This window comes from Solanum pennellii, chromosome 4 (assembly GCF_001406875.1).
Source record: "Solanum pennellii chromosome 4, SPENNV200".
NCBI lineage: Eukaryota > Viridiplantae > Streptophyta > Magnoliopsida > Solanales > Solanaceae > Solanum > Solanum pennellii.
Window position 1 is genome coordinate 7,201,125 of NC_028640.1, and position 22,341 is coordinate 7,223,465.

A 22,341-nucleotide genomic window follows, 5' to 3' on the forward strand; every position below is an offset into this window, starting at 1 on the left:
GACTCGAGCAAGAGTACATCCGGGTACATTTACACCATAGGTGGAATAGCAGTGAGTTGGATGTCCAGGCTTCAGAAGTGTGTTTCTCTTTCATCTACTTAAGCTGAGTATGTGGCAATAGCTGAAGCTAAGAAAGAGATGATATGGCTGGCAGATTATCTGGAGGAATTGGGCAAGAAGCAGAGCGAGAAGATTCTTTACTCAGATAGCCAGAGTGCCATACAGTTGGTGAAAAATCCAGTCTATCATTCGAAGACAAAGCACATCAGAAGGTGATACCATTTCACTCGCAGGGCAGTGGAGGATGGTGATATGTGCTTGGAGAAGATAGAGGGTGCAAAGAACCCGGCAGACATGTTGACGAAATGTGTTGATGTTGGGAAACTGGGGTTATACAAAACCTCGCTTGGTCTTCTGTAGTTCTTGCTATAGATGTTGTGGTGCGGTAAAGATGTTGATGATAAAGAGATTTTTTTTTTTTTGAGAATGTATTTTTTGGATGACTGAATCAGTCTCCAAGTGGGAGAATTGTTAGGTTGTGGAGCCTGATTATTATATATTACTCCATTTATTCTCTGTAACCAAAAATACTCTGATTTATGAATATAAATATACCCCATCGCCGTGGAAGTTTACTCACGGGGTGTTACCACGAAATATTGATTTCTCTCTTTCTCTCTCTAGATCTCTCATCTCATTCTCTCTAAAATTCTTGTATTCTTTATTCATCAACTGTGTGTGTGGATTCGATCCTAACACTTATAAGTAGTGGTTTATAACAAAATTTACGTTAACCACAGGTAAATTAACTGGAAACATTTTTGAAGGTAACAATTTAGGATGGCTAAATAGTCACACGTGGCAGTTAATGATGAAACAAAAAATATTAACCTGCACTTTAAAAGTTAAATCAGTTGTCTCACATGGAATTTTTGACATTCCTCTTTTCGTAACTTGTAAAGAAAAGTTCCCCTGTTGGTAAAATATGAAAACTTGGGCCTAAAGTTTCTTGGAGAAGAATTGATTGAAAAGCTACCGCCCCTTGAAGGAGCGATGCAACATTATGGATTTTCAGACACCATATATGGATATTAATTCATTACATTTCTCAGTTGGTATGTAATGATCAAGAACCACATATGATGAATTAAGGTTACTCAACAAAACGAACAATGAAATGTTTTCGATTATTCGAGCATGAAGAAAAAAAAATTACTAGTGAAAAGCAAGTCTATCTAGTAATATGAGCAATGAAAGAATCCAACTCCAGTTGAGAAGCACCTCCTTTCTCTATGGACTCCCTTACTGCTGCTCCCAATTCTTCTGCTCTTTTCCTAATCTCGTCCCCTTCTTCTGATGCCATTAACTTCCTCACGACATTCTCAATGGCGGATGCAGTGACAATCTCCTCGTGTTTCTTCCAATCCCTAACGACAAGTCCTGTTTTCAAGATTTCTGTCACAAAGAAAGCATTAAGTGGTTGTTCAGAATGCATAGCCCAAGCAGCCATTGGTACCCCCATAGTAATACACTCTATGCAAGAATTCCATCCGCAATGACTCATGAACCCTCCCGTGGAAGAATGACCCAAGATCTCAAGTTGTGGCGCCCATTCTCTCACCACTAAACCAACACCGTCTACTCTTTCTTCAAACCCGTCTGGCAACTCAAATCTTCTAGCTTCCTCACTAAAGATATTACCTCTATCACCATCTCTCAACACCCATACAAACTTCTGTTTGCTTCGCTCTAGTCCCATCGCCAGCTCCATCACTTCTTTATCAGAAAATGTAGTTGATGATCCAAATGATACATAAAGAACTGATCTTGGAGGTTGCATATCAAGCCAATCTAAACATTTGTTTCTCTTATCTGATACATGATCTACTTTAGCAGCCAGAAATATCGGTCCGATTGCCCATTGCTTCTTGTTTTGTTTACTTGCAAATTTTTCCATCAGATCAATACAAGTACCTGTTGGGATTGAAATAATCATACATCACGCGAAAGCTAATAATTGCAAAATATAACAAAGAAAGTTATTCTAAAAAGCATAATATTTTGATATTCTCTCCCTACGCAAAACTCTTTCACAACTACATTGTGGATGCTATCGTATTCTTGTGGTAAAGAAAGGATCTTCAATTTATAGAAGTTCAAAACTTCACTACAAGAAATAACATACTCGGCGTAGTCCCACAAATGGGGTCTGGAGAGGGTAGAGAGTACGTATACCTTATTATCTCTACCTCAAAGAGACTGTTTCTGATAAGACCGTTGGGAAACAAAATCCAAGAAAGAAGTAACGAACAGATAGTAACAGAAATCAAAGTACCTTCAAGTATTTTGTTTGAATTGTATAAATCACCAGATCTGATATCTGTATACTTCAGTTGAAAATCTACCAACTTGTTGATCTCTTCTGGTGCATCAGGTTCAAGTATAGGTAACTTTTGAAGTAAATGTTCATCAAGTGGAATAGGCATTCCATTGGGTAGACATATAAAGCTAGAATACATAAAGAAAACAGAAACACAGTTAAATATATAAGACTCAGCATTATGCAAAGAAGCAACATCCTGAACAGTATATGACATTAAAACATCATGAACAACGACAACTCGTCTTGATTTAGACGATATGTCATGAAGTAACATAGATATAGGTTCGCGAAGAAGGGTGCAAGCATTGTAAGATGGCACAAGCTGTGATGGGAATTTGGTGAATGCATTAGGATCAGGTGCAGGGGAGGCAAAATGAGGAGTTGGGATATCATGAAAGTGGATTTTGTCTATGTGTGATTGTTTTAATCCGTTGGCTCGAACACGAGCTTGATGATTATGAGCAGCTGAGCTAATAAAGTGGACAGGAAGATTATATGATGAGGAAAATATGCAGGCTAATTGAAGCTGTTGATTGAGATGGCTTTGTGCTGGAAATGGAACCATGACTATAGATACTTCATTTTCTTGTTTTTTTTTCAACATTTCAAGATTCATGTTATCCATGGAAAAGGAAAAAAAAACAAGTTTTTGAGAAGTGATGATAAGTTTGTTGTGTTGAAAGGTTTATATAAACATACAAAATATTTTATGTAGTTTTTTGTTCTTTGTCATTATGCAAAGATGCACATTGACAATAATTATTGGCAAAATTATTAAATTGGGAATAGAAATCATATTTGACTCATTTGTTTGTCGTGCACTCCAAGGTCTTTATTGGTCAAAAACGGTTCATTATATATTATCTGTATTTAATTACTTTGTTCACTTTTTTTTTTAGTTGTTCTTAATTACTTGTCCATTTTAATAAATTAAGAAAGAATATTTTTGAGGTCAAATACATAAACGGATCTCTAGACTTGTTGGTTTTTTTCCTCAGATACATCAACTATGTTATTTTCCTATTGAAAATTAAACCACTCATAATTTGTTTCTTTTAAACACTGCTGGTTAATGTAGAACCAGATTTAATAGAGGATACATATGTTGTTCCAGAACTCATTGGTTCAATTGATAATGAAAATATTCGAGAATAATTGTGTTTTACTTGAAATCATTTGAACACATTAGAAAAAAATGAGACTAACACATTCATTTCTTTAATCAAAATCATTACAATACGAACACAATTGAAGGTATTTACAATAGAAAAGTCTATTAAAATCAGTCAACAGTGTTTAAAAGGAACAAATTATGGGTGGTTCAATGATTTAATGAGAAAATAACGTAGTTGAGATACCTGAGAGGAAAAATCCAATAATTTTAGAGATCTATTTATGAGTTTGGCTTTTTTTTAATTTATTATATCCTCAACTAATTACGTTAAAAAATGTTAAACTTCTTAAAATTCTGAAATTTTTAATTCACCCACTCATGATTAATAGAGATAAAATAATAAATTTAATATATTAATTATTATTTTTAATAGATATATAAATTTAAAAATGGATAACCAATTAATAATAGAGGAGTATTTGTTCCCCATTGTTGATAATAGACGTAGGTAGGTCAACTCAGGATTAATGTGTCTTTTTTTTTTTTAATATAAATAAAAGAGTAATAATTGAGGTTGCAAAAAAAATGATAATTTGAATGTGTTTTACAGCAATTTTTATTTATTGAAATCCACCTTACTCATTTTTTATTTATTGAAAGCCACCTAATATTTTAACTTTTCGAAATGCTCATCTTTTTTGTCAGCCACTCATTAAAAAATGAAGAGGCGGCTACTGAGGGCATCTCCGATTCCGTATTCTATTTCGCTCTTCAAATGTAGAATTTTTTTATTTTTTCGGACAATCAACCGTAATCTTTAATTTATTTTTTAAAGAAAAAGAACTTTTTTCTTTTTTTAATATTATATTATTATTTTTATTTTCTTATTCACAATGAAAATTTTATTTTTATTTTTTGTGAAATAATTACTTCTATATAATTTTTATGTAAAATAAATTTTTATTTTTACAAATTCTTTTTTAATATAAAATTAAATTTTATTATAAATTTCTAAATAACATACCTTAAAAGTAAATATTATTTACTCTCCAAATATAGAAAATGGAAAGTAAAATAGAGTGGGTTAGAGATAGTCTGAAAGAGAGGTTAATAGGATGATTCTCTCAATTTTAGATATTTTATAGTATATAGCTCAAATTAAATTTTTTAAACAATCCAAATTATCTTTGCTACGGTTGGTTAATTTTTTACTTAAAAAATATCTAGTCAAAATATATTATTATTAAAATATTTCTTTCATAAATATATTTTTCCTGCTTAGGACCTAAATTATTTTAATATTTGATAAATGTAATAAAATATTTTTAAATAATTAAATGTAACATATAAAATATATTTACACGCATAAGATTATTCGGTTCAGTTCATGAACTTTTTGAATTTTTTTCATAAATCAAAAAAGATCATCCCAATAGTTCAGGACGATTATACACCATTTTACTAAAATAATGACATAAATCGATTCGATTGGGACGATTTTACACACGCTAGTTAATATCTGCCCCACAGGCCACAACTCTGATCTAGTAGTAAGAGTGAAACACATAATACGGAGACACTTAACATTAAGTAGTCGAAAATTTTGAAAATAATGCACTGGCAATACTTTTGAATCTTTACTGTCTACAAGATTACCATTGTGGACATGAACAAGTAAAACCTCTTAAGGATTTGTTTACCGGATGTAACAACGTGGATGCCCGGACTTAGCCTGTTCAATGATCTTTGTACAATGTTGAACATCTAAAATAAACAACAGCAGAGACCGACTCTGATTCTTCAACTTCATAAACTGCGAGCAACCTTGTCATACAGATCGCGAGGCCAATTCTGATTCAAATTGCTTGCCAGGAAGTTTGCAATCTGCAGAACCAAATTCACATCGGTTATCACAAGATGTAATTGTTAACTAAAACAAGTTTTGACTTAATATATGATGAGAATCATTGTCCAATATATGTTCAGAAATAAACGTTGTACTAGGCTGCTGTTTTATCTGATTTAGAAGCAAAAGCAGACCTGTGAACACTTGGTTCATCATAGGTGTCATATGTAATTGAAAAACCAATAGTAAAGTCATTATTCAAAGAGTTGTCTTCATCATATTTAGCGAAAAACTGAACTTAGCAATACATTTTATGAAGGACAAGCACACATCATAACTGGAAAGTGGGCATAACACCAAAGGGAAATAGGAGCAAAGCCACAAAAAATGAAAGAGAATGAATGAACATGAATATGTATGCTGTAAAATTTACCTTGGCTCTTAAAGCACGAAGTGACCCATCAGAATCTTTAACGTTGTCCAGACAATGAAGAGCAACTTTTAGGAGGTCAGGTACACAAGCTTGGACATGATGAGACAAATTTTGAAAGATATCCGTTGCGAAATCAGGCGTCCTTGGATCCAAAGGAAGGAATGGGAGCTTCGCTACTTCTTTTATAGCATCCAAGTGATTTCCAAGTCTTGCAAGCTTATGAATGGATAGCACAGCCTCCAGCTGTCTTAGAACAATTTGCTGTGCCAACACATTTTCTCTCTCTTGGGGACTGCAAAATTGGATAAGATTAGGCTTCCATTCCAGAACAGCACATAGGCATTCAGAAACATCATTATAAGAAACTATTTATAGCGACAACAGAAAATGTTTGACTACTGGATAAATCTGCAAATTACCTGATCTCAGGGTAATATTTGAACATCTCCAGGATCTCATTTCCTGAAAGAATAAGCCCAGAAGTCTGGCTTTCCCCATCCAACCTTCCACGTGCCAAGGCACATATTGCATCAGAAAGGCACTTGTTTATCGTATCCAATGCAGCTGAAAATGCCCCCACTCTCTTCTGAATCTCGATGGACTGAAATTATAAGGCGCACAAAATTCATAAATTGATAACATGTACATTAATGAAATTTATTACTTGACCAACAAAAAGAAAGATTCACTGCTACAACTTATTCAAGAATCCTTAAAGGAGAATTTTCTTTGTCAACTGATGGACCAACTCAAAAGTACATGACAAGACATTATTCGCTAAGCACGACAATTGCCCAAAAAAATGACTTCAAATCTAACCAAAAATAGATCTCATGCTACAGAGATAATTTACTGTCATTGAATGAAGAAATGATTATTATGTCTTATGTCGAACTACACAAGTTAGAACAATAAGTTCACTCATGTCACTATGTAACAGGAAGAAAGAAAAGATTACCTTGTCATAGAGCCCCGCATCCTGATACTGCCGAGCAGCTTCAAGCAGAAATTGTTGTCTTGTCTTTTCATCAGTCAAAAACCTTCCAAGTTGACCTTCTTCTCCAGTACCCCTGGGACCAAGTAAAATATCAATACCACCATCCCGCGACAATAGCTCTGTAAGAAGTTGTTTCAACATTGAAGTCCTTTGCCTTTGCTGATCAATATTACCACGTCCACTCCACGACAACTGCCCACCACCCACTGCTGCTGCAGCTTGCACATAGTACTCCAATGACATTAACAGATCACCATGACGCAGGTAAAATGATCCATACTGCCTAATTATACTAGAGGCTTCAGCAAAAGCATCCATGACCCCAAATTTTTGACCTACCCATGTACCTTCAGAGAGGACCCCATAGTCCGCTAAGACAATAGCCATATGAACAGCATCTACATTATACCCCTCGTCTCCCATGTCCTTGGACAAATATAGGACGGCTGGAAGAAGTTGAATGCTTAAAAGTAAAACATATGGATAAACCAAAGGATCCTTTCCATTCTTAGTATAGTGTGATGACTCAAACTTGTTTAGGTAAGCTTGCAAATCATCCAAAGTGTAAGGTGCCAACCCCTCACTAAGGACAGCAGAAGACCTGGCAGGGGACTCACGTACAGCAGATAATTGGAACCACAAGAAATCCTCTATAGTAGAGAAAAGCGTAGGGAACTCTCGAAGAAATCTGTCAATTTGCCTGCGAGAACCAGAAATTATGGTGTAGAGTAGCAACTTTTTCTTATCATACGTGGGTCGACCTCCTCGATCACCCAACCTAAACATCTTCTCACATTCTTCTGAAGCAACCGCTGCCATCTCTGCTGATACCATGCCTCCAGTGGAAATCCACTCTGTAAGCTGCCAAAAAAAAAAGGAATGTTGAAATGAAAAGAGAGTGGACAACGTACAGAAAATATCCAATCCACAGAACACATACCAGAGGTGCAAACTGGTGGGACATGCGAGATTGTTGGGAAATCTCTCTTGCTTCATTGAAGTAGCCAGTTCTCATGCAAAAGTATATCTATTTTAAGATACAATAATCAAAATCAGTTTGAGCTACACATTTTCTTGGTACAGTTACAGGTGCAGTAAGAAGCTCAAGTAGTTGCAGAAATAGGATAAATACAGGAAGTATGCACATTTACAAATTAGAATAATTCATGACCAAGAGCAATAACTTCTACTCGTATTTCTTTTATTCTACTACTAGTTGCTGATAGAGGCCCTCTATCAGGTACCCCGAGGAATTAGTCGAGGTGCGAGGAAGCTGACCCGGACACCACGGTTATTAAAAAAAACTACTACTTAGTTGTTAGATTGATAGTATATGATGGAAATCTAAGCAAAAATAGCACAAGATTACTGTATAAAGAGACTGTAATCTGTAAAATTTGGGTGCTAGTCAAAGCAAGAAGTATAAACAAATAATGAATTTAAGAGAGGCATAAGCATAAACCAGCAAAAATGGTTGTTAAAACAATAGTAAGAGAAAAGTAAAGAACCCTTGTTAATTCAAGAAATTGTTAAGAGAAATCCAAATCTCAAACTACACTAGAATCTTGAAGGATCACAAGACCACCAACTGACCACAACAAAACAAGAAAGTGAAACTTCTTATCCCACAAAATATAGCCCAATATATGCTTATAAAAAGAACAGATCTGGTCAATTTCTTTCCAAAACACAAGGAGGTGATCTAGTTTGATATACTTTGCTGGATATATTCACTACCTTACGGTTTTACACAAGGAATGGCAATTCCTAAAATACAAGACTAAACAAGACTGGAGTCATAACTTGCTCATCTGATTGAATGGATTGATCTAAAACCATGATTGAAACATTACCTATCAAAACTAAACGGAAACATCTAATAGTTCATACCAAAATGCAAAAACCTACATATTGATGGTTTGTGTAATCAGAGTAAAGCATTCAAACCTGCTGCCAGGTGGTATCAACGGGAGGCTGTCTACGGGCATCAGCAGCATCAAAATCAAGAACCCCGTAGTCCCTTAGACGGATCTGAGATAAGGAACAACAATCAGGAAAATCCAGTCATGGAAACTGAGAGTAAAAAGCAAAAATGCTATAATCATGGAAAATGGTACATGCTGCATCCTAAAATGAAGATTGCAGATTAATAATGACATTTAATAAAGATGCCAAACTAACCCTGAGAAAGGCACGGATTCTCTGCAAATTACCAACAGCACCACCAAGTGCAGCCTATAATAGTCAGCAAGACCATCAGTTATAAGTAATGTCAATTTAAATCGAAATTGGTGACGAGGCGAAGAACCCCCCCCCCTCCTGCATTCACCCTCACTGCAGCCCAAGAAAAAAGAAGGCGGAATTTTTCCTTTTTTTTACTGACAAATAAGAAGAAGATAGAATATGAAAAGGGCCAAAAAGAACTTCATAAATGTTGAAACCAAGAAGCAATCCTTAACTCAATTTAAAGACCCAAATTAACTACACTGAACAGATCAGGAGTTTGAACTGAAAAATAGAACGTGTGCCGAAGTAAATCATAGAAATGGTTATCAACTGACAACATCAACACTAACTCATTACCTGAGCAGGATGGGCTTGAATTGTCTCCATGATGTACTTCTCATGACCCCATTCTAGGTGACGTCTAGCTCCAATTACTAAAGACATTTTCTTTGAAACATTATGTCGAATAGCTGAATCTTCACCCATCAGAGACTGTTACAAATTTGTTAAATTGATAACTAGTTACAGATTAGAAAATGTTAACAACACAAGATTCAAAGATATACAAAGGTCAAGTTTGACACCATACCGACAATAGATGCCAGATCTTCTGAATGCCAACTGACTTCCCACCAGATGCATTAAGACCCAAACTCTCAAGAGCACACTTAAAAGCTGTAGCAGGCTGACAATAATCACAGCTAATTGATCAAAATTCTAACATAGTATGAAAAATTTTCAACGCAATTAACAAGACCATTCAATCGATAAAATCAGCATAGTGAAACAACCAATGGACATCAAAGAGGAAGCTACCAAATAAGAGGTTAAAGCGATAATATGCATAAATTCTTAATTTCACCCATCAAGTAGTACACTTTCACTAGTTAGGGATTGATTGGTTGTCCAACAGCAATACAGAAGTTACTCCCTCTGTCCAAAAAAGGAATGACAGGGTTTTATGCACGACGATCGAAACATCAAATTGCCTATGCAAGTTCAAACATCAATTCCTTATTTTTTTTAAAAATAAGATATAACATATAAATACCACAAAACAATATCTTGTATATTTGAAATACTTTGAGATGTTTGAGAAAAAGGTTTGACTCTTCAAATAATAATAGCATCATATGAAGCAGGACAGATAATAGTATCACATTACAGTCCTCACATCACAGTATTTCACTTTTTTTACTAATACATTATTGTTTGTCCAAGAAAACTACAACATAAGTGATTCATGTATATTTTCCCCTCTGGCCTTTGATTAGATGACAGGATAGAATTCCTAGAATCTAAGTACTTTGTAAGCATTCCCTTTTGAGTCCCCCCAGGTCACAAGATTCATGTTCTTTTATAGGTGTAAGAACTGGCATTTTAGTCCTCTAATAACTTTGTTGAAGCAATAACCGATATAATCACCAAAACTAAACAGAGAATCTCACTGGCTTCAAAGGAAGGAGAAATCAAATCAAGTCGTGAAGAACCAACATGCAGAACTTACTTTAAAGGGTAAACCACGCTCTCTTGCACTAGTGAGATTCTTGACAACTTCTCCATATGCAGCAGCTTTTTTCTCAACGATGGGCCTATTAGTTAATGCTAAAGGCTCCATGCTAGAAGGACCAGATGAAATCTGAGGGCTATATGTCAAAGATGCTATTTGTCCCTGACGACCACGTAGAGGGCTTGATTCACTGATATTTGTCCTAGGTAAGGTTGAAATTCGGCTTAGGCTCTGGAGGAAGTCTCTCTTTTCTTTCTTCCAGTCGTTCTGTAACAAAAAGAGTTCCACAGTGCAACAAGACTTGAAATAAGCATGGTAAAGAGCACAAAATCATATAGGATAACTTGTCAAAATCAAGATACAAAGAAATATAATATAAGTAATTGACGGCCAATAGGTATAACAAAGGTATCACAGTGCTTGAATTTTTCAAGTCAAACTTAGACAGCCGATGACCTATTTTGATAAAGCATCGAATGATATTAGCAACTTATACCACAAAGCTCATCATACGAAAAGCATCTGGGCAAACTAACCTCTAAAACTTTCATCATGTAATCATTGAAATTTTTTAGGTTATCCTTCTGAGCTTCTTGAACCGCAGAGACCATTGCCATTTCATGGATCTGGTTTCCAGCATTCCAACATTAAAAAGAACAATAATTATTAATATTTACACTATGAAGTAAGATACAGTAATGCATGAAATATATGATACAGTTGGATATTACAGAAGAGTCAAAATTGGGCAATCAAATTGACAATGAAAAAAGAAGATCAAACTGCAGAAAAGGAAGTGAAGAATCCAGAGACAATGATGCATTTCAAGCAAAACAGAACATATCACATAGAATATGCTGAAAATTTTTCCTTCACTCATTGCTGGCAGAGGAACGAAAAAGCAGTAGGTAGAGGATATCCACATTTGAAAGAATTTAAATTGGAGGAAAAATACAACTGCTACAGTATGCATTAAAACATCTAAAAGATCTTGTAAAACACACACAAGTAATATGTGATTTCTACAAGTGCCTTATAAATCATAAAATCCACAATTAAGAAAAGCATAACCATGTGAAGAATCTCCTTTGATTGCCGGACCTCCTGATTGTGAGAAGAGTGTTGTAATTTTTTTTGATAAATCAAATTTTTACATATTCCAAGGTAGTGCTGGAAAAAGTGTCATATGAATAAGTTACTCAACCATCAACTTCCAAAAAGTTGCCCCAAACATCTACCCAAACTGGTATGTTCTCCTTACACCAAAAGAAACTATGAAATAGAAATGATGTCATCCTCAAACAACAATGGCATCTCTATTCAACATTAACTCTTCGTTCACCTTAATGTACGCATGTCGAACTAGCATGAAATGGGTAAAGGCACTTTGTGCAGCTTCATCGAAATACTCTTTTAATTAGCATAATATAGCATGAACTCACATCAGAGACTTAAACACACCAATATCATAATATGCCCTTGAAAGAGAATAAGTAAAATGCATTGAAACAAGGAAAGACAAAACAAAACATCTCTCAAACATTCATCCTGTGAGTATCCTAGATCCTTCAATTTGGCTATAACTCTTCACCATTTAAAGTTGTATTGGGTAAAAGAAAAAGATTGAAAAAAAAAAACATGGCTTGGGATATGCAAGTGCTTTGAAGAGTTGGAGAAAGAGAGTGCATTGAAGAGTGACAACGCTGACTACCAACGAGAGCATATTGGTTCGCTTACCAACCCAATTGCTTTCTTCTGCTTGTTGTGTTGGTGGCAAATGATCCTCATATCCTAAGAAAATAGTCTTCCCTTCGGGAGACACCCGATAAAATTCGAAAACGAAATTGAAAGCATAAAGTGGTCCAATGACCGATAAAACCTAGATCCTACTGCAGCTGATGCTTCTTCGTATCGAACACCACTTACTTATTCATTATGCTTTAAAATTGTCACTACACATTACCTTGCAGGTCAAATCACCCTACATGAATTGCTCATCTTATTCCTTACTATTTTATTAATATTACAATAACCAATCTCCAAGAAGAGGGACAGATCGAGTTGACGCATCATTAATTTCATCTACATTAAGTGAATGAGCTCAACCAAACGACATAACATGATAACAATTAATGCATGACGATAGTAGTACTAACAAAAAGAATGTCATCTGCACATTAAAAGATTAAAAATACCTGTTGCAAATACTCTTCAACAGTTGTTGCCTCCGCAGGAAAAACGTCTTCAAATGTCGTCTGGTGAGGAAGGAATATAGGAATGTGAAGAAAATTAACAAAAGGTAGAATCAGATAAAAACTGACGGGGAGATTTTTCCAGCCAAATTCCTCACCAAACAAATTTAGAACATCAATAGAATAAAAAATGATCCTTTAGATTCTTATTCAAGAAAAGGAGAAACACTTTTTTCTAATTCTTTACATTTAGAACTGCTAATTATAATTCCAGTTTGTTTTCCATTACTATGAGTTGACTCATTTAATGATGCAGCAAAAGGTTTGTAGTCATGCAGAATATTAGCCTCCTTCTCATGGCTTTTTTTTAAAAGCAAAAACCTAAGCTGCAGGGACTCTTCAACTTTGATGCCACACACGTGTCGGATTCGCCAAAAGTAGCCATTGACGTTTTTGAAGAGTCCTGAGCAACATAGGCAAAAACAGCATCTGACAAATATTGGGCACAACTTAAAAGTAACATTATATGTAAGACCAAATACTCGCTTTGATGTTGTTGGATAAATCCACATTAACAAAACATCTACCAAACCTTTGACTTTTCATCCATTACCTGAAAACCATTCATATGTAATCATTCATTCTATGTGTACAAATTCTAAACGTGGAGCACTATCGAAAATAAATAATTGACTTGGCAAAGCTCTAAATGGGAAGGAAAACTGTACCTTTAACTCAAAAGACTTGAGATCACGAGCAAGCTGCTCTGCATTGATACCCTCACGAGCTAGTAGCCTTTCAAAGCAAAGGAAACAAACAATCAGACTCTACAGAACTACATTTCTGTTACTTCTTAGTCTCCATATTGCAACCACTAACCCCTGATCTATGGAAGATGCATGTATATGGATTACAAATAAATATAAAACTTCAAAAGTGTTTTGAAAGCACAGGTGAGAGTATGAAACAAACCTATGTCTGAAAATTGAAAGAAGGGAAATAGGGAGATAAAGAGGAAGAGAAAGAAGGTTTTAATCAGTATCTAAAGCTAATAACCTATTTGACCAAGCTTCGGGGAAGTAAAAAGTACTTAATTTTTGAAAGAAAAAAAGTGTTTATGTTAGATAGTTGAGGTGTTTGGACCTTAGTCCAAGATTTTAGGAAAAATAAGTGCCTTCTGAAAGTGGCAAGAGCTGTTTCTTAGAAGTTAAAAAGTAACTTCTACCCAGAAAAACTTACTGAAGCACTTGCCAAGCACAGAGCCACAAATGAATGCTCTAATATTAGCAATAGTGCTTTTCAAATTGATTAGTCAAACACAAGCTTTTACTCACTTTTCCAAAAAGCACCTAGGACGAAAGCATTTTTCAGAATAAGTAGGTTTTAGATGATAGGCCAAACATGCATTAAATGGTACATGAATTGACTTTTTTGCAAGAAGTTACAACAACAACATATGCTATGTAATCGCACAAGTGAGGTCTAAGAAGGTTAGACTGGTAGAGTGTATACACACCTTACCCCTATCTATGAGATAGAGAGGCTATTTCTGATAGACCCTCGGCTTAAATAAAGCATGCCAAACAGTTTTAAAAGGGGGATTTTGCAAGAAGTTGATATACAAAAGTAGCACAACTTGAAACTTAACTGTACCAAAACCCCAAATGAATATAGCTAAAATTCATAATCAAATATCACTTACAGCAAAATAACATAGTATTTTAAAAACTACTAGTACTGAATACAAAGAAAATGTACCTAGTTGCTGCAATAGATTGAGTCGGAGCTTCAGTTCTTAAAGTTTTAGCCTTCAATTTCTTTGTTAATGCTTCCAATTGATCCAAATTCCTCTAAAATTTCCAAATCAAACAAAAGCATTCCAAACTAGAGTAAATTGACGACAATCGAACATACATTACCAAAAAAAATGATTTTTAACGGAACCTGAAGCGGAGGAAACTGAGCTGAAGGAGCAGCCTGTTCTAGAAGCTTCGAAGAAGAATGAAGAAGCTCACTCCATCCACTCATGTCTACGTCGTTCGCCATTGTTGCACTGAACTTTGAGGACTTTGTGCTTTGCTGAATAAGAAAAGAAAAGAAAAGAAAAGCCCTAATTTGAGCGGTAAAGTTTCTATAATTTATTCTCTAGAGGCGGGTACACTGCAAGGTACTATAGGGGATGATTTACAAGAATGGCCATTATATGCATGGTCTTGAGTGTACTCTCACATTTTCAATTTTGAGATTTTTATATTCGATTGTAAATTCTACATATATCTTTTAACTGTTTTTCATCATCAATTATTGTGAAATATATAATTTTTTATGTAATTTATAAATAAATAAATTTTAAGAAAATTGAAAATTTCATGCATAAATTTCCAGTTAAATGTAAACTGTTTGGTTCTCAAAATATCACATAAATTGAGATTGAGGATAGTGTGATGTAGATGTTCATGTCTTCATGGTTATGGTTAAAAAAACAAATCGAACCGTAATCTAAACCAAATTGATTAAGAAATCGATATTTGGTTTAATTAGGTTATGTTTGGTTTTTAAATTTTGAAACCAATACTATTTGTTTGGTTTTGGTTTTACTGCAAAAATAACTAAACCAATAAATTGAAAATATAAATTTTATGATTATTTATATAGTATTTATAAATAATATAATATAATATTTTAATAAATTTCAAGTAATTAAGTCTTTAACTTTACAATTTTCTCAAACCTAACACCTAAATTTTAGCCCAATTACAATTCTAAGTCCAAATCCATCAAAATTTATTACTTACCATACCTTTCATAAAATAGTCACACGCTTTCTCTTAATTTAATAATTTTGTTCGTATAATGATAATTCTATATTGCTTAATTAAACTAATAATAATTTTTTTGAGGATTGTTCATGTACTAGATGTTTTTTTTTTAAATCAAGATATGTATTTCCTCAAAATATATTACTTTCAAATTAAAAAAAATCAAAAAACCTAACCAAACCGTCAATAACCCGATGGTTTTTTTTTTCATTTGATTTGGTTTGATTTTAAAAATTTTTAAAAATCGACTAGATTGGTTTGATTTTGATTTTAACCAATAACTGATCCAAATCGAACCACAAACAACCCTAGTGTGAAGTATAAACGTTTTTTTTAAATGGGAAAATTATGTCAAGAGACTCTTTGGTCAACTTAACTATTATCAAAAAAATGGCCACTTTAAACTTTGACCTTCGGCGGCGGTGGTGACTTCTACTTTGTCCTCGTTCTTCTTCGTTGTTTTCGTCCTTCTTTTCTCCTTTTTAAAAATATTGTTTTGTTGCAAAAGTGAATTATTCTAAGTTAATTATATATAAAATGATTTGAAATATCGAGTGTATTTCAACTCTAGAATTTTAAGCATGCTCCATTTCAGTATTCGCTATCATTGTTGTCCATAGTGAAGAGACAGTTTAGATTTGATTTTGAATTGATCGAAATTAAATAGTCATGTACTTCATGTATAGTTAATTTATATCCAGTTTTTTGAGTATACAATAACATATAGTCAATGTATAGCTTATATATCTGTAAGTTATATTGTATTGTTAGTGTATATTTTTTATGACTTTTGACTATTTTTTTATATAAATAAAGCATGAGTAGATTTATTGTAAATTAATTATGTTGTTGTATATATTTGAAATTTTTTTATTTTAATCTAGCTTTAGCTTGGCAATTTTGGATGTACGTAGGTAGTAGATAGACTCTTAAACTTGTATAAAGTTGAACAAACAAATATACCGTATACACATTATATATGAATGTGTATACTTGTTCGACTTAATACAAACTCAAGTATCTGTTTCTGTACACCCAGAGCCGAATGACATAACTATCGATTGAAAATCTTTAAAACATTATAGATACATCTTATTCTTCCCAACCCAAATAAAAAAGAGGATTGTCGAAACATCAATTGAAAATAACCTCTCTACTCCTTTAAGATTTTATCTCTAAAATCCACTTATGAAATTTATGTAATTGTTATATTATTATTAATTGTAACCAATATCAGAAAGCTAGTTCTTTTTCGATCCATTAAAAAAATCAAATATAATCTAACTCTATCCAAACTTTTCTAGTTCACCCCAACATTCCCCAATTGTCCAATAGAATACAAAATTGTATGTGCAAGCTCGCGTACATTGTTGGTCTCAACCTATATTCTTGTTGAGGTTTTACTTATTTCTAAATCATCTAGTTTTCGATGAGTCAAAACTTTAAAAGTAGCTAAATTTGCAAAAGCGCCTATACCTTAAATAGATTCCTCAAACTGGTTATTTTTGCAATTTTCAGTTTCTTCAAATCCCTTGAACTTTGGAGCTCTTGTACATTCCTGTGAGCGATGAGGAAAGTTCCAGCAGTGTTACGGCAAGCTCGTAAAGCTATTGCAGATTTGGATTTTCTCAAAGTTTTGCAATCTGAAATTAACCATGAAGCTTCAGTTAAACAGTTTCAGGTAAAATTCTTTTTTGCTCAAAAATTCCATTTTTTTTCTTTGTATATTGGCTCCATTTGATGGAGATTATCTTTACATTGTTTCTTTGAAACCCAATTTTATGTTTTTATGAAGCTTATGCAAAAAGGGTTAGTGGGTATTTTTAATTTGATCTTGTCTTCTTTGAATTTTAGTACATTTTCTATGTCAGGCGTTTGAGTGGAGATTCCAATTTTTTTTTTTGCTTTTTTTGGAATCTATGGAGTTGGAGTTGAAAATGAAATTGTATTTGGTTATACTTTCTGCAGTAAATAAGAAAATATTTGGAATAATGTTCATGTGAAGTACAAAAACAGTTATTCACTGTTCATATGTGTATGTTATTGTAAATAATACTACTTCTTTATTAACTGCTCTTTGCTAATCATATGAAATTTCAGCTAGCTCTTTTTGTTTTCCTTTATCTTTTTTCATTTTGAGTTAATTTCCATGTCCAGATTTGACCAAAATGTATGTGTTTTGTGGTTTGTTCTGAGTTAGAGTTGTCTTGTGAACAACTAAGCATGTTTACTAGCGGAATACATGATTTCTACAGTTGTTTTTGAATTCCAAGAAAAAAAGAGACTGGATGTAGAGTTCTCGTATGTGATATGGCCATACTTTAGATCTCTCAACTTAGTTCCATCTTAAAGTTGTTTACCTGAATTCCGATTGTTTTGACCCCAGCCAGTTTGAAATTGAAGTAGTTGTTGATGTTGTTGAATTCAACTATTTAGACAATGTGAACCTTCCTGGCACTAACTACAAATTATTCCGTTGTATCATAGTGTAATAGCTTCACTCTTTGTTAATCAAGAATAACTGCCAAAATTGTTGGGTAGGAGAAGAGGACCACTCCCTATGGTCCCCGAAGGAAAAAATGTATCAGCATCTCATTGACAAGTATCTATAATCCCTCTTCAACTATCACATGTCCAGAAAGTTGACCGTTCCTTTTTCCGGGTTGTTTAGTTTGATTTGTCTCCTAATGAAGGCTTTTTTAAATTCGTAAGTTAGCGAGAAAGAACCTAGTGTTTTAGTCTCTACTGGGACTTGAACCAGAGACGTTCTCAACCCACTTCATTGCCACACCCTTGGGTGCCATCAAGATATTCTACTTATGATGAATCCTCTGAGATTGTATTTTTTAACGAAATAAAGGGTTCATATATTCAATAGTTGATCGGTTGAAACTCATATTTTTATGTGATCAGTTTACCCAAATGGTAATGTTTTATTTTATCCTTTTTCATACTCTTAGGGGTTTAGAGTGTATTAAAACAATGATGTATGAATTAGCCTTGTGGATTACTAGTACCTTGTTTGATATACACTCTACTATGCATTGATATGTGTATTGCTAATACCATGGATTTCTAGGTATTAGCAGTGCAGTGCTTTTAATACATGCATTAAACTCAATTAAAGACCCAATTGTTCCTTAATACCTTTTTTTATATCTTTTCCACCATAATAGTGAAGGGAATCTTTTTAAATAATTTTTTAATGCAATGCATTCTATTTTTAATGCACCAAATGAAACAATGTATAAAAATAATCTATGTATAATAATGCAAGTATAACTAATACATGCATTACTAATACACTCTATTTTGCATTATATTAATACACTCTACCAAACGACCCCTAGCGTTAGTTTGATGCAGCAGTTTAGCATACTCTTTATCATAATTAATGAAGTAACTCATTCAAATATCCCTTTGTTAGACGGGTAAAAACAACTTGTTAGTAATAAGTAGGCATCAAGATGCTATCAAGTTAAAGCAAGTGTAACGGAGAGAAAAACAATAGCTATCTGAAGGACAGTAAACAACTAGAAAACCGAAGCCAATATCATAGAGATGGCTCACTTAAGTATTCCTCAAAGTCATCTGGAGTATGACAGAGCTGTTCCTTTCATCAAATATAAATAGTTTACAAAAAAAAAACAGGTATGAATTCAATTTGGGGCAGAAATGTTTGTGTTCATGATGGCTGCACTCCACCAGATGTCTCATAAAATTTGATTAATTTGTTGCTATGTTGTCTTTTTCCCTTTCAAAGACAAATTAGTTTTGTCTATTGAAGCTGAAATCTTGAAATCACTTAATTATAATCTCATCCACCTTGATATGAGTAACTAATTGCAATTGATAGTTTGAAATCTGAGCACTTCTTAAGTTTTGCTTTCTTTTTCTGATTTTAACAGAATGATGAAAGTAGTAGCTTTTGCGATTTTGTTGTAGACTGGGATTCACCACAATCCCAAGACGTAGTTCTACGCAGGAGATGCGAGTCAGGGGAGGAAGTTGTTGTTTCTGCTTTTTTGGGTGCTGAGGGCTCTAATGAAAATGCCAAATTTCCTAGGGACGCTTTCATGAAAGTAGGTGTGAAGAAGCCTAGCTTGAGATTCTTGCTACAGTTTGATTGTGTGGTAACTGCTCAAGTTGGTGATGGTTGTGACGTTGAAATTCAAAACATGAACTACATTCCATCACTAGACCTTGATTCTTCAGCCCAAAAAGGTCCCTGTATCGGGTACTTTCACCTTCGGTAGAAGCACTTTAGAACAACTTTCGCTTTTGGGGAGTGAGAGCTCAGCATTTGGACTCATAGGCTTAGAAGAAGTTTCAGTCTCAATGCATTGATTAGTTGTCTGGTTTTGGTATATGGAAAAATAATTCCGCATAATGATATTATTTTATGTGAGATAACGACAAAAATAACAACATACCCTAGTGTAATCCCACAAATGAGGACTTGGGAGGGTGGTTGTGTATGCAGCCGTACCCTACCTTTAAATAAGAATACATAAATCACCAATGTAAGAGTGTCTAGAAATAAGACTACCCTTAAAATAGTCTATTTCTACATAACAATTAATGTAAGAGTGTCTAGAAATAAGACTACCCTTAAAATAGTCTATTTCTACATAACAATTCATGTGTTATTCTTTAAACTGGGTGTTGTTTGTAGGAAACCATATCGTTTTATAGGTTCTCTACTTCTTTGAATACTTCTTGTATACAAGCATTTTTGTGTACAATCTCTTTAATAAAATTGTTACTTACTTTATATATATAAAAGAAATATTATTCCTTACCATGTAACAAACACTGTTTTATTGTTCCTAATATAACAATTATATATTATTATTCTCCGCACAGCTATCACCACATTATAATCCTTGCATATCCCCTAAGGACTTAAGGTCGTTCGATACTTCTAAATTTTAAGAACTTCTAGAGTTGTCACCATCAACTTTGGATACAGGATCGCTGAAATAGCAAGCTTTTCTATCAAATGCTTTGCCAACTTGTTTTATTCTAAGCTCACATAAGTATGTAAAAAATTGCTAGAGCATTCTTGCATTTGTTAACTGTTCTCATAGATGGTATTCAATCGTCTAATCCTGTCAGCTAAGGGAAACAGTATATTCATTTCTTAGTTTATTTAAATATACTGTTGCTTCCTTTTATTCCAGCTTCGAAATGGATTATAAATTTGTGCCTCTAGTTTGAGCTGCTTGCGTCCTTTTATTGGTCCACCTTTAGTACCCCAAGTCATGAAAGGTCAGCCCTCTGAGTTCTTTATATAAAGCTTAAAATCGCATTCTCAAGAGGTGGAAAAAAAGCTGCTTAACTTCACGGCTATAAGCTTTGTATAGTATCTACTTGCTCGAGTCGAAGAAGCTAGTTTAATCCCCTATTTTTACATTCTTGCAAACACAGTGCTTTCCTTTTGCTCTTATTGCTTTATTTTTAGCAATTTTTTCATCTGTTTCTCCGGATGATTTTGATGTTTGTGCGTACATATTGTTTCTTAAATTAAACGATTCTTCTTGGTTTATTTTGTTACAATCTCAAGGGTCGCCAGTTGCATTTTCTTCAAGAATGACCAATTCGATTTCTTGCATCAGATCTCTCTTCAAATATGTATGAATTATGAGTTCCTTTTATTTTTTCTGTTTTTTCAGTTCATCAGATGAGAGACTTCGAGATGAGCTCCACAAATATCTAGAAGCAAGAGGAGTCGATAAAAGTTTTGCGGATTCACTCTTACTACACTTACACAAGAAGGAGCAAGGTCAATACGTCGAGTGGTTGCACAAATTGCAAGGTCTTGTAACACCAAGTGAATGACACGGACAACGCCCTATGCAGGTTAGCAGTTGACTTGATTCGAGTTCATGACATTAAGGCACTGATTGCTGGAGGGGGAGAAACATATGTTGGTTTACTTGCAACTTTTGTTGGTTTCTGTATGTTCTATTTATACGTAAACCCCTTCTCGTTTTACTGAAATAGAGATCTGATTTAAACAGCCAGGTGCAACTTGCATGATAGAATTATGTCAAAAAATGGTTCAAGAATTGTAAGTTGAGTGAACACTCATTATTTTGTTGAAAGAGTAATTAGGGGAGCACTTGATGTTTTGAGATTACTTCTTTTACAAATTTTATCATCTAGTGATGTTACTTAATATTACGCCTCAATCCTAAATAAGTTGGATAGACTACGTGGATTCTTAGCTTCTCATTTTAAGTTTTTATATATCATTATAATACTAAATGTGGATTCTTAGCTTCTCATTTTAAGTTTATATATATCATTATAACACTAAATAAAAATAAAGTTGTTAATTTCATTTTACATGTCTGTTTTGCAATTACTTAGATATTTTCTAGTTAGAATTGCTCATTTTGGAAATTAATTTTTAGCTTATAATTATAGTCAAATTTCTCTATGATAGTCATATGCTATAACAAACATAATTTATAACTGAACTTTTATGTTATATTATTACTATATGGTTTTTATAACAGCGTTTTGCTATAGCCATCAGAAAATATCAGAACAAACAACTTTGTTGAAATAAAATTTGATTGTAGTTTCAAAACAATTTGTATCAAGTGTAGTTACTCGTACATTGTTTATAAACATAATACATAAACATGACCCTTTATTTGGCGTCAGTTGGCAATTAAGATCTTTAATTTTAGATGTGCACAACTATGCACTTAAACTTGTATAAAATGAACAAATTAATATACTCGTCCTACATGGTACCCTACATAGAAAATTTGTGTCCTTCATGGCGTCCTACGTGTATCATGCCAAGT

The 22,341-nt window shown here is 33.7% G+C and overlaps 3 protein-coding genes across 4 annotated transcripts; 1 reads left to right on the forward strand and 2 right to left on the reverse strand.

Moving 5' to 3' along the window:
- Positions 1 to 979: 979 nt before the first annotated feature.
- On the reverse strand, positions 980 to 3,055 carry LOC107016226 (zeatin O-xylosyltransferase-like). The gene is made up of 2 exons (XM_015216717.2): positions 2,336 to 3,055; positions 980 to 1,974 (listed from the first exon to the last, which is right to left on the reverse strand). Exons 1-2 carry the CDS (start codon positions 3,006 to 3,008, stop codon positions 1,232 to 1,234), a joined length of 1,416 nt encoding a protein of 471 aa, XP_015072203.1. The 5' UTR covers positions 3,009 to 3,055; the 3' UTR covers positions 980 to 1,231.
- A 1,878-nt stretch (positions 3,056 to 4,933) lies between these two features.
- LOC107017975 (nuclear pore complex protein NUP93A-like) lies at positions 4,934 to 14,829 on the reverse strand. The gene is made up of 15 exons (XM_015218292.2): positions 14,646 to 14,829; positions 14,460 to 14,551; positions 13,430 to 13,496; positions 12,705 to 12,764; positions 11,046 to 11,135; positions 10,507 to 10,776; positions 9,589 to 9,684; positions 9,357 to 9,491; positions 8,955 to 9,008; positions 8,721 to 8,804; positions 7,714 to 7,800; positions 6,735 to 7,634; positions 6,196 to 6,377; positions 5,777 to 6,068; positions 4,934 to 5,381 (listed from the first exon to the last, which is right to left on the reverse strand). Exons 1-15 carry the CDS (start codon positions 14,745 to 14,747, stop codon positions 5,304 to 5,306), a joined length of 2,589 nt encoding a protein of 862 aa, XP_015073778.1. The 5' UTR covers positions 14,748 to 14,829; the 3' UTR covers positions 4,934 to 5,303.
- Positions 14,830 to 16,862: 2,033 nt separating this feature from the next.
- On the forward strand, positions 16,863 to 21,757 carry LOC107016324 (mitochondrial acidic protein MAM33). 2 transcript variants are annotated; one of them, XM_015216815.2, is made up of 3 exons: positions 17,066 to 17,201; positions 19,429 to 19,757; positions 21,196 to 21,757. In XM_015216815.2, the coding sequence occupies exons 1-3, from the start codon at positions 17,088 to 17,090 to the stop codon at positions 21,359 to 21,361; spliced, it is 609 nt and encodes a 202-aa protein (XP_015072301.1). In that variant the 5' UTR covers positions 17,066 to 17,087; the 3' UTR covers positions 21,362 to 21,757. The 2 variants fall into 2 exon arrangements, 1 of the variants encoding a protein (XP_015072301.1); XR_001456450.2 differs by lacking the exon at positions 19,429 to 19,757 and having other exon boundaries at positions 16,863 to 17,201.
- Positions 21,758 to 22,341: the final 584 nt, after the last annotated feature.